The sequence below is a fragment of the Alligator mississippiensis genome, chromosome 5, assembly GCF_030867095.1.
Source record: "Alligator mississippiensis isolate rAllMis1 chromosome 5, rAllMis1, whole genome shotgun sequence".
Lineage (NCBI taxonomy): Eukaryota > Metazoa > Chordata > Crocodylia > Alligatoridae > Alligator > Alligator mississippiensis.
The window spans coordinates 92,143,550-92,158,951 of record NC_081828.1 but is presented as its reverse complement, the minus strand read 5'-3'; the positions used below and the strand labels follow the sequence as shown (position 1 = coordinate 92,158,951).

Here is a 15,402-nt window from a genome sequence, read left to right as displayed (position 1 = left end):
GAAATGCTGAGAAATATCTTTATTTTTAATGCTAGCATCAGTATTTTACTGCATTAATGCTTTATTTTTGTAAAATAATTATTTTTTTACATCTAGACTAAATCTTTATGGAGAATGAATACAATGAACCCCCCCCCCACGTTTTGTTTTAATGTGGAAAGTACATACTTACCGGTAAGATTTGAAAATGCTTAATTTTTTGATGGTGACACAGTGTTAGTACAAATGCCTTTGGGTTGCTTTGGCTGTCCCGGAGGAGAAATAGCCTAGGAAAGAACAGATATTGCTATTATTTATGGACAAAAACAAATGTTACTATCTGTAATGTCACCCTTCTACTCGAGGGGAAAAGGGTGGCTGCAAAAACATTTATTCACATTCAACTTCATGAAAGCCACCTCAAAATGTGATCCACAAATTGGGCAGTTGCCTAACCCAGTCAAATTGGCCAACAGCATACCATATTTTTGCACCTACTACCCCCCATATGACACATCTTGTTTTAGGAAAACAGAATGAAGATTTTTTTTTTTCTATTCTTCCCTGCCACAGCCTGGACACACAGTAGCTGAATACTCCTGGGCTGCCACACTGGTCAAAAATTGCTGCCAATTCACTTAATTCAGTTGGGTTAAAGCTTGAGCTGCACAGGCTTCAAGGAGAACTGCAAATCAGCTTAGCATTGTTCAGCTGAGTGAAGCAATCACACCCTAAGGTGAAAAAATGGCCGCTGCAGTTCTTTTTGCTGCTGCCCAGACTGGCTCATTACTTGAGTGCCAAGCACCCTGATCCTTTTTTTTCTCCAGAGCCCGCATCCCCATGTTGCTCCTGCCCCGGCTGCCAGCTGTCCAGGTGCCGCCTGAGCTGTGAAAAGGATTGGGTCCCTCAGAGCTCAGGTGGTGCCCAGCCAGTTGGCAGCTCAGCCAGCAGTGATGTGGGGGCTAGATCTAGAGAAAAAGAGCCCCTCAGAGCTCACACAGTGGTCAGTGGCCATCAATGGCACCGGGGGTTTGCTGCAGGCTGGTTATACACCACAAGAGTTTCAAGGGGCCTGATTCTTTTTTTCTCTCCAGAGTTTGCCCCCTGTGCTGTCACCAGCAGGAGCAGCAAGCCAGTCTGGGCAGTAGCAGGAGGCACTGTGACCATTGGGCTAGATACCACGAACATGCAAGTTACAATCAAACTTAAGAAATAGCCAAGTATATTCCTGGTAGGGCTGTGCGAAATGGCTGTGTTTCATTTCTGTTTTGGATTCGGCCGTTTTGAAGGGACAGTGATTCGTTTTGGTGTTTTGGATCACTGTTCCATTTCAATTCGGCCTCCATGGCTGCCCTGCTCGGCCCCATCCCCTGCCTGGCCCCAGCCTCTCGACACTTTAAAAGGAGGGATGAGGTGCTGTGCCAGACTATTCCTGGGAGGTGCCTCCAAAACATTTTGGATGGTTTCGTTTTGTTTCACAGATGTTTCAGAGCCTTCTGTTTTGTTGTGGATTCAGTGTTTCTGGTATACACTTTGGCACCTTATAAGCTTATATTGTAATTTTTAAATCCACACAAATGGAGTACAGTAATGTCCCCCTCTGTCTACAGCACTTCTGTAAGCCTAGATGTCTGCTACCATGGAAGAACGCTCATGCTGTCCAAAGACAAATAAATAGACCACCAGTGATAACACCTGTGGAGAAGAGAATTTCTTATACATCTTCACCTAGATAGCAAACTGCCTCTCAGGGTATATCTAAATGTGCGCTAATGTGCCATATTTACGGTGCATTAAGTTTAGTACCAGTAATAACAGGCACTAACTTAATGCGCTGTAATTGGCACTACTGCGCAGTAGTGCCAGTGCATGTCTTTTACATGACACTAGTGCACAGTAGACTAATTCTATAGCACATTAGCAACGATTTTTGCCATGATGCGCTAACACACAACAGAATTAGTTTACTGCGCTTTTAGTGCCTTGTGTATGTCAGAGCAGAGCTTAGTGGTTGAGTGCCTCGGCACAGTGGAACTTTCTAGCACAAGGCACGGTGAGATTTTGTACAAGGGAATTTCTTGGCACGGTGGAGAACCCCGGCGTGGAAAGGTTCCCGCCACTCATATGCAAATTCCGGTTCCGGTCCCCATCGCCGACCGACCCCGACATACCCCCGTGTCCTGCATGCTTGTATTAGAAAGATATCTCGTCTTATCAGAGCTCCTCGGTTAAACTGTAACTGAAGTTTGAAGTTAACTTTCTTCCTACGCTGTACAACTCGACAGTGTAAGTAAAGCCATCTTTGTTTGAACCAGTACGCGTTTGTGCCTAATTCTACTCCAGCGGTCGAAAGTACCCATCTGTATGTGCCACAACCCAGCCGACCCTTTCCCGGATCCCCCTCAGCCCTCACATGGCGTCACGAACAGGATCAGGATCAAGATTGGGGACAGGATCAGGATCGGGATTTGGGGAAGACCCGATGGAGTCAGAATTAGTTAGAGGCTGCCCCTGGCGTAGTGGGAGATGCCACGTGTTGGACGCCACAGAACTAGGCGCCCACATCGCCTATCATCAGGCGGGCAGAATAAGTGAAAGATGTGTCAGCGGCTACCTTTCGCTGAAGGGGGAAGAAGAAGATTCAGAAGAATGGGAAGCACATCTACACCCCGGAGCGCTCAAGTGTGTGATGAGCAGTGAGCAGGTCTTGTTTAAGCCCCGGGAGGAAGGGGGCACCGCATCCTTCGCCAGATTCGAGCCGAGCGAAGTGAGCCCGACCCTCAGCCAGGAGTTTGCCCGCTGTACACAACTCATGCGGGAGGGTGGAGAACCGACGCCGACCGACTGGTTCAGTCCCCCAACCCTGGCATTTGGGTTGAAGGGCTGTGAGGTTCTTTCCGAGCTTCGCGAAGGTCTAGAGGCGGAGGAACGCGCCACAGACAAGGGGAGAATATTGAGTGTACTGTTCCGCGCCGTAACAACTTTGCTGCGGAAGAATGCAGATTTGGAGGCCCAGCTGCTCGCAGCCGGTCAGGCGGCTAAAGAAGCAGCAGTAGAGAAAAGCCCCGAGGCGACGCCACTCCAAGATGGCGCCGAGGAAGGAGCGAGCTGCCCGGAGAACCCAGAAGAGAAGGGCGGAGCTTCGGCGGGAATCCGCCCAGCAACCCCGCCCACCAAGGTGACGTCACTCCTGGCAGCCCTGCCTCCTTACCACGGGGAGGGGGCATCGAGTGGAGGGTTACATCCGCCCTTCCTACCAGATGCAGCAACAGCTCTGACAGCAGCTTGTTCTGCAGTGACAGTCAGCCGAGTAACTAATGTGCAGGGTACAGTCCGCACCACCTATCGCGCCCGCACTTGGACCGAGTTACAGGAACTGTGTAAAGAATCAAGGATAAAGCCTGAAGAGATTCTAGCCGTGTGGTTAGGACATCTGGTCATGGGATTCGGGTCCGACTTGTTAGACTTAAAAGAGGCTAGTTTTCTAACCCGACAAGCCTCGTGGAGTGGAGGGCACGCCACCGACATAGACCTAGTGACGTGCAATGTTCATTGGCCTATTCCACTTGCAGCGCTTGTCGCGGGCCAGGTCGATCACAAATCCCACGTATGGCATGACGGCCGTCCATCGAGGGTCAGTGCAGTACAGATTCTACTGGCGATAATAGGAAGCTCATATTGTTCCTGGAACTATGGAGAGCATGCGCTGGGACTGACACCGCCCCAACAGCGAGGACCGTGGCCTCACCGCCACCTGCGAAACCCGGGAACTGTTCCGGTGACTTTCAATAGCGTAGAAGCCTGTGTTGAAGTTTACGGAGGAAGAAACGCCACCATCCTTCGAATCCTCCTCAACCCACTGGCTGGCCAACCTGCGAGTAATCTTTTGCGACAGCTCCCGAGGTTACAGGCCCTCATGAAGTCGGACACGGGAACCTCTAGCGAGTTAGAGCGAACATGGCAACCGCCGCAAAGAACGCCAGAGGAGAGGATCATGTTTGGATTCCTCCTGCATCATTCTAGGCTCACGAAGCGGCAGCTACGAATCCTGGGAGACGCGGGCCAATGGCAACTGGCCTATGAACTAGGTTTCCAGTATTCAAAAGATTCAGACGATGACTCCGGGACATCCTCATCTCGCTGAGCACGGACAAGACCACGCAGCGTCTGTGCATGGATCGTCATCTGTGACGGTGCATCTGCGGGTGTGCGAGAGTCGTCCAGAGCCGAGTCGTGTCCGAGCACCTGTATCGTGTGCTTTGGAGAAACTGGGAAGCCGCAAGAAAAAAAATCTGATTGGCTGTTCCGTTGCGCGCGCGGCTCCATATAGATATTTTAATATAAGTTAATTAACTGTTCAAAGAATTCTCTCTTTGCAGTGTTTTGTCCGAGGCTCGAGATACGTGTTAGAGGCGGACCCAGAGAAAGAGGTGGAGAAGACGCAGAAGCCTGACTTCGCCATGACACCTATCGAACTCCTCGTGATTGAACTTTTTGTAACAAATGTACTTATGTGTGTTTGTGTTTGTATTGGTTATTATTTGATTCGATCCGTTGAGGACGAACTTTTTTCGTTGTATGTTTTTGTATATAGCCAGTTACCTTATGAAACCCCCAAGAGGAACGACGATTTACACGACGTGCATGTGCTTCAATTTCCAGCTGTGCCATCGGCAAGGGGGCATGTCAGAGCAGAGCTTAGTGGTTGAGTGCCTCGGCACAGTGGAACTTTCTAGCACAAGGCACGGTGAGATTTTGTATGAGGGAATTTCTCAGCACGGTGGAGAACCCCAGCGTGGAAAGGTTCCCGCCACTCATATGCAAATTCCGGTTCTAAATTATTCCTACGTGGTGACTAGCAATTGGCTCGCTAGCCGTATAAAAGGTTGGAGCAGTTTCCGCCCAAGTTGGAGAGCTCCGCGCCCATCTCAGAGTGAACATGGCGGACTGATCAACTGCTGACGACTCCCCGTCGCCGACCGACCCCAACGTACCCCCATGTCCTGCATGCTCGTATTAGAAAGATATCTCGTCTTATCAGAGCTCCTCGGTTAAACTGTAACTGAAGTTTGAAGTTAACTTTCTTCCTACGCTGTACATCTTGACAGCGTAAGTACAGCCATCTTTGTTTGAACCAGTATGCGTTTGTGCCTAATTCTACTCCAGCGGTCGAAAGTATCCATCTGTACGTGCCGGGTTTGTGGCCACAACCCAGCCGACCCTTTCCTGGATCCCCCTCGGCCCCCACAGTGTAGATAAGCCCAGTGTATGCTTCACTGCACATGGTATAGGCACACCAGAGTTAGCTTTAAATTAGTTGCTCTACATACTGCTCAAAGGACAGCCAAAGTACCACACAGCCCTTTAAGGGCTCTTAAGAACTGCCTAAGACGATAGGCAGAAAAACTGGATGCTCACTTGTATTGAGCTCTGAGTTGGTAGTTTAAAGTAAGATTGGGTAGGTCTACATGAGCTGCAGTGCAAACACACTCTTAGTTACAATCAGAAGAGATAGCTAAGCACCAGAAACATCTACCACGCATTTTATTGGTCTTCTGGGCCTGATCTGAGCCATTAGAAAAGACCTCCAGTTCTTTTCTTAGGGTGACTTTCTGTTGACCTTGATTCACAAATGTGAATGATAGGAAAACACCAGAGACCAGACTTACCTACCCCAGATCTCTAGGCATGTAGAACCCCAAGCACTGGGGTAGTAGGTCACTTTGGAAAACCATGTGGCTATAAGACCTCCCCTTCACAGCTGAAGCAGTTGCTTTCATGCTGAGTGGGCTGTGAAGCATGTAAGTGCCACGCCTTGCAACACTTAATTCCATTCCATATAAAAACTCAAGAGGAACTGCTATCATGTTCCCAGGAGAAAGCAACCTGCACCAAAGTTCAACAGTGTGAAGTTGGCCAAGGAAGTAGAAGCTAAATTTCCCATACATAGTGTAGTACTACCACTGAGCCACAAATGAAGCATTCCAGCAAAACTTTCAAAAATATACAATAAGGATCATAAAACATCTAAGCTTTGACTGTAGCCTAAGAAACTGGCCTGGACACTCCAACTAAGGCACTTAAGGCAAGGGATGTAGTTGTCATGGGTGATCTAAATTACCTGGACATCTGCTGGGAGAAGCAGTCAGCCAGGTCGGACAATTCCAGGAGGTTCCTGGCCGAGATACAGGACCTCCATCTAACCCAGGAGGTGCACAGTCCCACCAGGGGAAATGCCCTGCTGGACCTGGTCCTGGCCACAGGCGATGATCTGGTAAGGGGGCTCCAGGTCCTTGACCACCTGGGTGATAGCAATCATCGCTTGCTGGAATTCATCCTCCAGCGCAGGGTGACAAGGGCCTGCAGCAAGGCGGTAGCCCTAGACTTCAAGAGGGCCAACTTCAACAAGTTGAGGAGATTGGTGGGAGAGGTGCTGGGCTTCTCAAGGGCAGGGGAACTCAGTGCCCAAGATGAGTGGTTGTTCCTTAAGGAGATGATACTCAGGGCCCAAGGGGTGACGATCCCAACAAGAAGCAAGGGGGGCAAGAGTGCCCAAAAGTGCCCAAAAGCCCCCCTGGCTCACCAAGGACGTCCGGGGATGCCTGGTTGCCAAAAAGGTGGCGTAGACCCGGTGGAGGGGGGGCTATCTCCAAAGTGGAGTATACCTCCACTACTCGGGCCTGTAGGGAGGCTGTTAGGAAAGCTAAGGTGGACAAAGAGCTAGAACTAGCGTCCAAGATCAAAGATAATAAAAAGTCCTTTTTCAAATATATAGGGAGGATGAAGAAGGCACCGGGAAATGTGGGGCTCCTGCAAGATACGCTGGGCAATCTGGTGGTTGTGCCAGAGGAGAAGGCAGACCTCTTTAACAAATTCTTCACCTCCATTTTCTTGTGCAGGGACCAGGACTCCCCCACCGTGATTCAAGACAGACTCGAGGGGAACCCCTCAAGACCTCAGGTTGAGGAGGACCGGGTTAGAGTGCTTCTGGAGGGGCTGGATGTGTTCAAATCAGCAGGTCCAGATGCTCTCCACCCCAGGGTGTTGAGGGAGCTAGCAGGGGTTACTGCAGGGCCCTTGGCACAGCTTTATGAGCGCTCGTGGTGCTCGGGCCAAGTGCCAGATGATTGGAAGATAGCCAATGTGGTCCCCATCTCTAAGAAAGGGAGGAGGGAGGACCCAGGCAACTATAGGCCCGTCAGTCTTACCTCAATCCTGGGGAAACTCTTTGAGAAGATCATCAAGGAGCACATCTGTGATGGGCCGACATCGGGGATGATGCTGAGGGGCAACCAGCACAGTTTCATTAGGGGCAGGTCATGTCAGACCCACCTGATTGCCTTTTACGATCAGGTCACAAAAGCATTGGATGCAGGTGTTGCCATTGATGTAGTCTTTCTGGACTTCAGGAAGGCCTTTGACACTGTATCCCACCCCATCCTCATTAAAAAACTAGACAACTGGCATTGATGCCTACACAGTCAGACGGATTGCAAATTGGCTGAAGGGTCATACTCAGAGGGTGGTGTTGGATGGGTCATATTTGACCTGGGGGGAAGTGGGCAGCGGAGTCTCCCAGGGCTTGGTTCTTGGGCCCACACTGTTCAATTTCTTTATCAGCTATTTGGACAACGGGGTGAAAAGCAACTTGTTCAAATTTGCTGATGATACCAAAATTTGGGGTGAGGTGGGCATGCTAGTAGGGAGGGAAAGACTGCAGCAAGACCTGGATAGGTTGCAGAGGTGGGCTAACAAAAACAGGATGTGTTTCAATACTGACAAGTGCAGGGTGCTACACTTGGGCAGTAGTAACCAGCAGCACACTTATAAGATGGGAAACTCCCTTCTTGAGAGCACAGAGGCAGAAAGGGATCTTGGAGTCATTATTGACTCCAAGATGAACATGGGCCACAATGCAAGGTCATGGTCGGCAGGGCTAACCGGACCGTATTGTGCATCCACAGGTGCATCTCAAGTAGGGCCAAGTAGGAGATCCTCCCTCTCTACATGACACTGGTCAGGCCACAGCTGGAGTACTGTGTCCAGTTCTGGGCCCCCCACTTCAAGAGGGATGTGGACAACACTGAGAGGGTCCAGAGGAAGGCCACCTGCATGATCCGGGGACAGCAGGGCAGACCCTACAATGAGAGGCTATGGGACCTAAACCTGTTTAGCCTTCACAAGAGAAGGCTGAGGGGGGACCTGGTGACCGTCTATAAACTCACTAGGGGGGACCAGAAGGGTTTGGGGGAGACCTTGTTTCCCCTAGTGCCCCCTGAGATAACAAGGAATAACGGCCACAAGTTGTTGGAGAGTAGGTTTAGATTAGACATCCGTAGGAACTACTTCACGGTTAGGGCAGCTAGGATCTGGAACCAGCTTCCAAGGGAAGTGGTGCTGGCTTCTACCTTGGGGGTCTTTAAGAAGCAGCTCGATGCCTACCTGGCTGGGGTCATTTGAGCCCAGTTTTCCTCCTGCCCAGGCAGGGGGTCGGACTTGAAGATCTACAAGGTCCCTTCTGACCCTACTTCTATGATTCTATGAACTAGATCCTGAAGGTGGGCAGGTAGCCACGGTTTTCCCACTGAAAAGCAGGGAAACCTGCTGAGTACAAATGCTATAGCAAGAAAACAATGAAAACCTGAACATGCTCCTAGAACTGTAAAGAACTAGAACCCCAGATACAAGCATTTTTAAAGGGTCCATTCAGCTATGTTTGTCCCTTTTTGCTGAAGAAAAGAAATAATGAGGAAAAGCCAATACCTCCTTTAATACAAGTAAGGGGAATGAAGTTAAATGCTTCTCTTGTGCCAACTCTATTTGCTGGTATTTAAATGTAGAACCCTACTAAGAGAATTAAGATTTGGAGGAAGAAATAGATATTTATTTCTTTGTTACAGGTTATTCTCAGCCCTTAACATTCTTCCCAAAACCTACCTTTACATGTACACTTAATATATTACTTTGGGGATTGAAGGTTTGAGCCCAACACTTATGTGACTGGTCCTACTGAAGCCTTTGAAGAGGACAATGGACTACTCACAAGAATTGATCTATTTGTATCTACAGTCTAAGTGCCTAATCCCCAAAATTCTTTAGGACAGAAGTTGTATTCTTCAACGTGTTTGCACAGTGCTTGTCATAACAAGCTTGTGGAACAACTGTAAATAAGACATACTAGAGAATAATGCTCACCCATCCACAAGCCCTTGTTGTTTAATAATCCTGTGAGATTCTTCTCGAGAGATTCTTCCATGAAACCAGTGCTGTGTCTTATGGATAACTGATGGGGGAGACATAGTTAAAAAAGGTTAACAGCAGTCAGATGTACAACATATGCTTTTCTAGATATAACAACATCATTATATTTTTTTTATTGGCATATTTTAGAGATATAACTTAAGTTTTATTAGAGAAGATAAAATATCTGCCAAGACATGGAAAAAAAATTGGTAAAAAGTGACAGCATATTCAAGATCCTTTATATTAAGACACTAGTCCATGCAGATGTTGAAACTGTAAGAGCAGGTATTCAGTTATATTAAAACAGGTTTTCAGAGCTTTCCAAAAAAACCTCTGCCCTGGGGCTAAAAACTTAAGTTATGTCAGGATTGACAAAGAAGGCAAAGAAAGTTTGAATTAAACTCATTAGCCATTTGAATTAGAACAGAATGAAAACCATCTCCCTCAGTTCTTCATAACTAGAGATGCCTCCAAGTATTTTTCCTTCATAAAAATAATTTAAAAAAATTAAGGCAAAGATATTGAAAACCATAGCAACAGAGAAAGCCCTCCTCTCCACCCCCCCCCTTACCTCGCTATCATTACACTTTAAAAAAAACCTACAAAGGGCTAACCATAAATAAAGGATTTTTGCTTTCAGTTCTAGAAATTCACGGAAGTTAAAAGCATAATACTGTTGAAATATTGTTTTTAAAAAGGATATACAACTTTTTTCATAAAAACCAAATGTCACATCGTTTTTAAATTACAATGTGAAGACATTTGGAAAATCCAGTTGTTAAGATTTACAGAGTATAAATCAATGACTATCACAAGTGATTGACTGCTTGTTTTTAAATTGTGGAAACATGAATTGAGTCCAGTTCACACAATTTAAGATTGGAACCAAAATCTGAGTGATGTTTTAAAAGTTTCTGTGAATTACATCAATTTTTTGTCTCTAGCCTCTTGAATATATTTAATAGCTTCTACATTACCAAGTAAGTTCCTGGGTACCCTGACATTAGATATGGATACGATTTCACCCCAAGTTCAAACTTTTAAAGGTGTCTGAAATTAGAATCTGAGTTTTAAAGGCCTGGCTTCCATCCCTACACTAGACTCATATATAGTGTTCTGCATTCTCAGTTTTTTATTTAAAAAAAATCTGGGAATGTTTTGGGGTTTATCTTTGAAACACAAAAACTGGGATGAAATCAGGGTAAAAGGAAGAAAAGGGGGGAAATCGATTTAAATCGGGAAAAAAAAAAATTGGCGGTGAGGGTGGGAGGTAGTAAGACTGGGACTAGGGAAGGGGTGGGGGGAGGGGCACAGTGCAACCCGTCAGCTGCTCCTGGGGCTGCAGCAGGGAGCAAAGCGGAGGGAGCTGTCAGCAGGTGCAGGGCACAGCTCTTGTTGCTATGGGCCTTTCAGGAGGGCTGTGGCTGGGCTCTTCTTAGGGGGTGCGTGACCCCTGATCTGCACATGGGACAAGAGCAGATGGATGCCTGCCCCAAGCACAGGGAAGAGGCTGATGCCATCCATGCTGAGCACCCAGGGGAAGCCCCCTACCACTGGGAGCAGGGCCAGGCTCTCTTGCCTGCACCTCCCAGCAGGGCTCAGGGCTCACAGTTCCCAGGGAAGGGCTGAAGCTAGAGCCACTGGGGTGCACATGGGACCTGCATGCCCTGGGAGTGATTTCCATGGCCCGTCCCACCCCGCCTGGAGCCAGAGCCAGGAGCCCCACACCCCCAGGCAGCAGCTCCAGCCACACTCCCCCGACCTCCATGTGGCCACCGCCACCCCCCCGCCTCCCTGCTCCGCAGATGGCCACTGCCCCCGCCACTCCCCCACCTGTGGCCAGAAACTTGTTCCTCAGGTAACTGACAGCGTCACTTAAGCTTCCTGGCACCACCCGCTTTTTAGTTCAAATCCCTGTTAAGCAGTATGAGTGGGGAATGGGTCATTACCCACTCATGCTGGTTAATAGGGATCTGAACTGAAAAACAGGTGTAAATCAGTAAAAACCAAATGACTTAAAAAAAAAAAATCAGGAAATTTATCAGTGAAAAATCAGTAAAAACTGAGAATGTGGAACATTATTTCATTTAACACCTTGCAACACCCGCCTCTTCTCCCCACTCCGGGTCTCATTACTACAAAACAAAATTTACCTGTGCTCAGTGTGGAAGGATGGAGTGGACTTTGGCTACCTAAGATGTTCATTCTTGTGCTGCGTTTCTACAGAAGAAATGAGTTACTATTAAATATGGCATGAAACCTTGGCATTAGAGAATTAGAGCACATGCACACAGATTCAATATATAAGAAATGGAGATAGGGTAAATCTAATGCAAGGAAAAGAAAAAAAGAGATGCAGATCTGGGGAGGGAGGTGGTATTCTACAAGCCATAGCACATTTCTGGTGGCTTAATATAAAAGCCGGTTCTTAATGCCTGAAAGCTCAATGACTCAAAAAAAGCAAACAAAAACCTATCTGATCTGCTGCTGCTCAATCAGAGAGCGCTATGCACTCTGCAGAGCAGGGTACATCTCCCAGACAGAAAGCACCACCTAGTGCTTCAGGTAATGACTTCAGGTCCCTAGCAGACGAGACTGTGGGAAAATCTGTACTGCAAGTGTCTGTCCACACAACACTACAAACAAGTTACATTGGTTTGCATTTCAAGAGGTCCTGACTCTTGTATATTCTGCAATTAAACTTACTGGGAGCAAGCCATTAGTCAGAGCCCCAGCCTCTTCCATGGGGGGGAAGCATATAATCTGACACATTCCTCCTCAGAGAGTGGTTTTGCAAACTGGCAGTAAAGTTCTGGTGAGTCTGCTCTCCCCCTCAACCTTCCTCTGGACACTAGTGGGGGACAGAGAAGCAGTGACAGAAGGTTGGTGTGAATGAGACAGGTTTGCTAAAGATTGAAACTGACTCTTTCAACTCTGCATGCTTGCAGCTTGAATGTTTCAAGTTGGAGCTAAGCTATATTGCAACCACCCGCTGTACTAACTTCATAGTGCACTGCGTGTTCAAGTGGAAAACAAAGAGGACAAAGCAGTTACCCTCCAAGCATGTCCTTCTTCTAAGGCGGCACACTGTGCTTCTGCAGGATTTTCAATAACTCTTCCTATTTGTCCCGAAAAATCCATTGCTACTAGCGAGTTTTCGGATACGCTTCTCTGAAAAAAGAATTTTAATTCGTTTCAAAATGCAGGGGGAGCGGGGGGAAGATGCAGCTTGAGAGCACCTGCCATCCAACTCTTGTTCCAGTTTCAAAAGGATGTTTTCACGTTTAACAGTGCTCTATTTTAATTCCTGATTCTTTGAATGTCAAATATTTGTAATGAGGATCCAATATAACTGAGAGTAAAATCAAAGCCATACCCCTCTCCAAATGCCTGATTCTCTTAGCACTTGCATAAAAGGATTTCTCATAAGGTCTAGCAATTCCATTCATAGTTAGCTATGGCCATGCCCTCAGCTACCTTTTTTCAATTTAGAGTGAAAATTCTGATTTATGACCACAGCAGCAATGGGTTGTGTGGCACTACACACCATCAGCAACTGCCCAAGAAGTACACAGAGTCAAAAAAATACAAAGCAGTCTAATTTTGTCATTGGACAAAGCCATGAAGGTATAATCATTCCTCTCTTTCAAAGCTATGATGACTAATGAGGAATTTAGTTTTACAGTGAAGAGAGGTGCGTACAAAACATCAGTTACAAACCAGGCATCTTGGAACCAGGGTGAAGACTGAAGAGGTACTTATGGGAGGGTTTTTTGGTATTTTTCCTTTTCTTTCTTTCTTTCTTTCTTTCTTTCTTTCTTTCTTTCCTTGTTCCTCTTGTGCAACTGCAGTTCAGAATAGGAGTAACCCAACTTGTTTAACGGATTAAAAAAGCATTGCGAGAAGCTGCAGATATATTTAAACATGTCTGAAAACTGGGAAACCTATGCCACAATGACCTTACAGAAAGGCAAAAACAATTTAAGTTTCTGCTTATGGATCTTGTAAGCAGTTCACAGTGTTCTGATTCTAAAAAGCAGACTTATAAAGTAAACTATGAGAAAGGTAATGGAGGGAAAGATGTCAGATAATCATGTATTTGAAAGTAAACTTCAGGACTTACCACTGGAGTGGAGAAGTGTGGAATCAGGGCTTTTCTCTGCTGGGGGATTCTGTAGTTCTGATACAGTAGCATTCCATACTGGAGGTGGAGAGGAGAGGAAAAGAATATTCAGCCATGTATCCTTGTACTGAAAACTATAGCTAGGATAAATGTAATTTGCTTTGGAGTAGGTATTGTAAGGTTCCTTCTTTGGAATTAGAAATGGCCCCAGAGCAACTGGATTAAATGAAATTAGCAGGGGGCAGAGATGGCACCAAACTATGCGTGTTAAGTTTATTACAAGGGTATCACCTCCTTGCATGTATTAGCTACATTCCCATATAAATGAGGTAATCATATTTCTCAAAATGGACAAGCTGATGTGTTGGGAAGGGTTACCCAAGTCTTTCCTTTTCAAAGGTCCTCTGGCATCCCAAAACATGCTCAGCTATCTCCAAGCTCAGTTTCAGCTAAGTGTACTGGGGAGAAGGGTGGCAGAGTGGAGTATTATGCAATGCTGGAGGACCCTCAGCCCCCTATCACTCCACCTGGCTGGAGAGCAAGCTTTTTATAAATGGGACAAAAGTGTTGATTTGAATAAAGCTGGTACGCTCAGAACAGGTGTTTAGAACAGTACTGTTCCAACAAAAAATGTGGCATATGATTACCCTGCATATAACTCTTCATTTGCACAAATACAACCCAGACATATGCATACACAGAAATCAGCTCCACGTAGCATCTTTGATCATGTGCCAACACAAAGTAAAGTGTTATTTATTACTGAGAGCAGCCCACCCAGACCATGAGTTTTTGCTTATCCCTTGGATTCCCTACTCAGAACAGACCGTTGCTGTAATTCTAGGCAGAGGATATACTGACACAGATAGCAGAGGTGAATACCACTGATTTTGTGCCAAACATTTGCAGCTACATAAAAAACTTCTGGAGTGGAAAGTTGACAGATTCAGTAGTTGGGAAGCAAATTGTTTTTAAACATATAATTGAAATTAGTTCATTAATTTGAACAAAGGGAAAAAACACACACACAATCTGAGGGGAAGGGAACAACTCATGGATGTTTCTTAAAATAGCTTTAGTTTGGTAGGTCATTATAAGTGGTGAAATTTGGTAAGATCTACCTGAAGGCCCTACATGTCTTTGAGTAATCTGGCAATAATTTGTCCAGTTTGCAGAGATTTTTAAAAAGCACATGCAAAAGGATTTTGTAATAAGTTCCCTGAAGAGCCTGCCAGTGTTCTACTGGCACCATGCACATGGAGCTTGGTAGTACCTAAGGAGCATGTTGCATTTCCTTATGCTGAACAAGTGAGGTCAGGCTGAAGTGGAAGTTGGCCTCTTGTAAAGGGAAATTCTGAGAATGCCAAGAGACAGAACAGTTGGCAGCAGTGCTCTTCCACCACCTCCCACCAAAATACATGTCAGAGATATCTGTTAAAAAACTTGTGTCAAAAAGTGAGTTCATTTCTGGGTAAAGATATATCATTTCAAACTTTCTACTTGAGTTTTAAATTTAACATTACCACTAACATAACTAAGGCCACTGACACGCATTAATTTAAAGGCTCAATGGGATCTTATCTCTAATCCCAACAATCATGCTTCCTGCCAGGCCACATATATATGGTGGGACGCATGATTTTGGGATCAGGGATTAGTTCCCAATAGCACCCTATTTCCCAGCACAAAGGGATCACAGACTCTCCCTGTGCTGGGGCTGGATGCATAGCAGCCAGCTGACTGCCGCCTGTTTCCAGGACTGCAGTGGGGCTTGAACTGGACCCGGTGCAAGCCGTGGGAGCTAGCAACAGTCAGCTGCACCATGAGATTGCAGGGATTGCACCATGACTATTTGGAGTTTTGGTGCAGACCTGATCCAGCTGATGATCAGCTACTTGGTTGACTGTTGGCTAGAGGGGACCACACCGGAGCCAGTTGGAATCTGGTGCAGTCCCTGATCTGGCCAGCAATCAGCTGATCTCAGCTGGCAGAGACTGCATGGGGGCTGGTTCAAGCCCCAGTGTGGTCCTGGATCCAGCCAGGACCCCGGTATGTTA

The 15,402-nt window shown here is 46.6% G+C and overlaps 1 protein-coding gene across 3 annotated transcripts in view; it reads right to left on the bottom strand.

The window, feature by feature from the left end:
- Positions 1–15,402, bottom strand: part of GRB10 (growth factor receptor bound protein 10) — a 201,913-nt gene that overhangs the window by 4,309 nt on the left and 182,202 nt on the right. For all 3 annotated transcript variants that reach the window (XM_019483873.2, XM_006270561.4, XM_019483874.2), the window contains 5 exons: positions 13,346–13,423; positions 12,277–12,393; positions 11,376–11,442; positions 9,175–9,262; positions 173–266 (listed from right to left, as the gene is read on the bottom strand). In XM_019483873.2, coding sequence (XP_019339418.1) covers positions 173–266; positions 9,175–9,262; positions 11,376–11,442; positions 12,277–12,393; positions 13,346–13,423 — 444 coding nt within the window. The remainder of the gene's footprint in view (positions 1–172; positions 267–9,174; positions 9,263–11,375; positions 11,443–12,276; positions 12,394–13,345; positions 13,424–15,402) is intronic.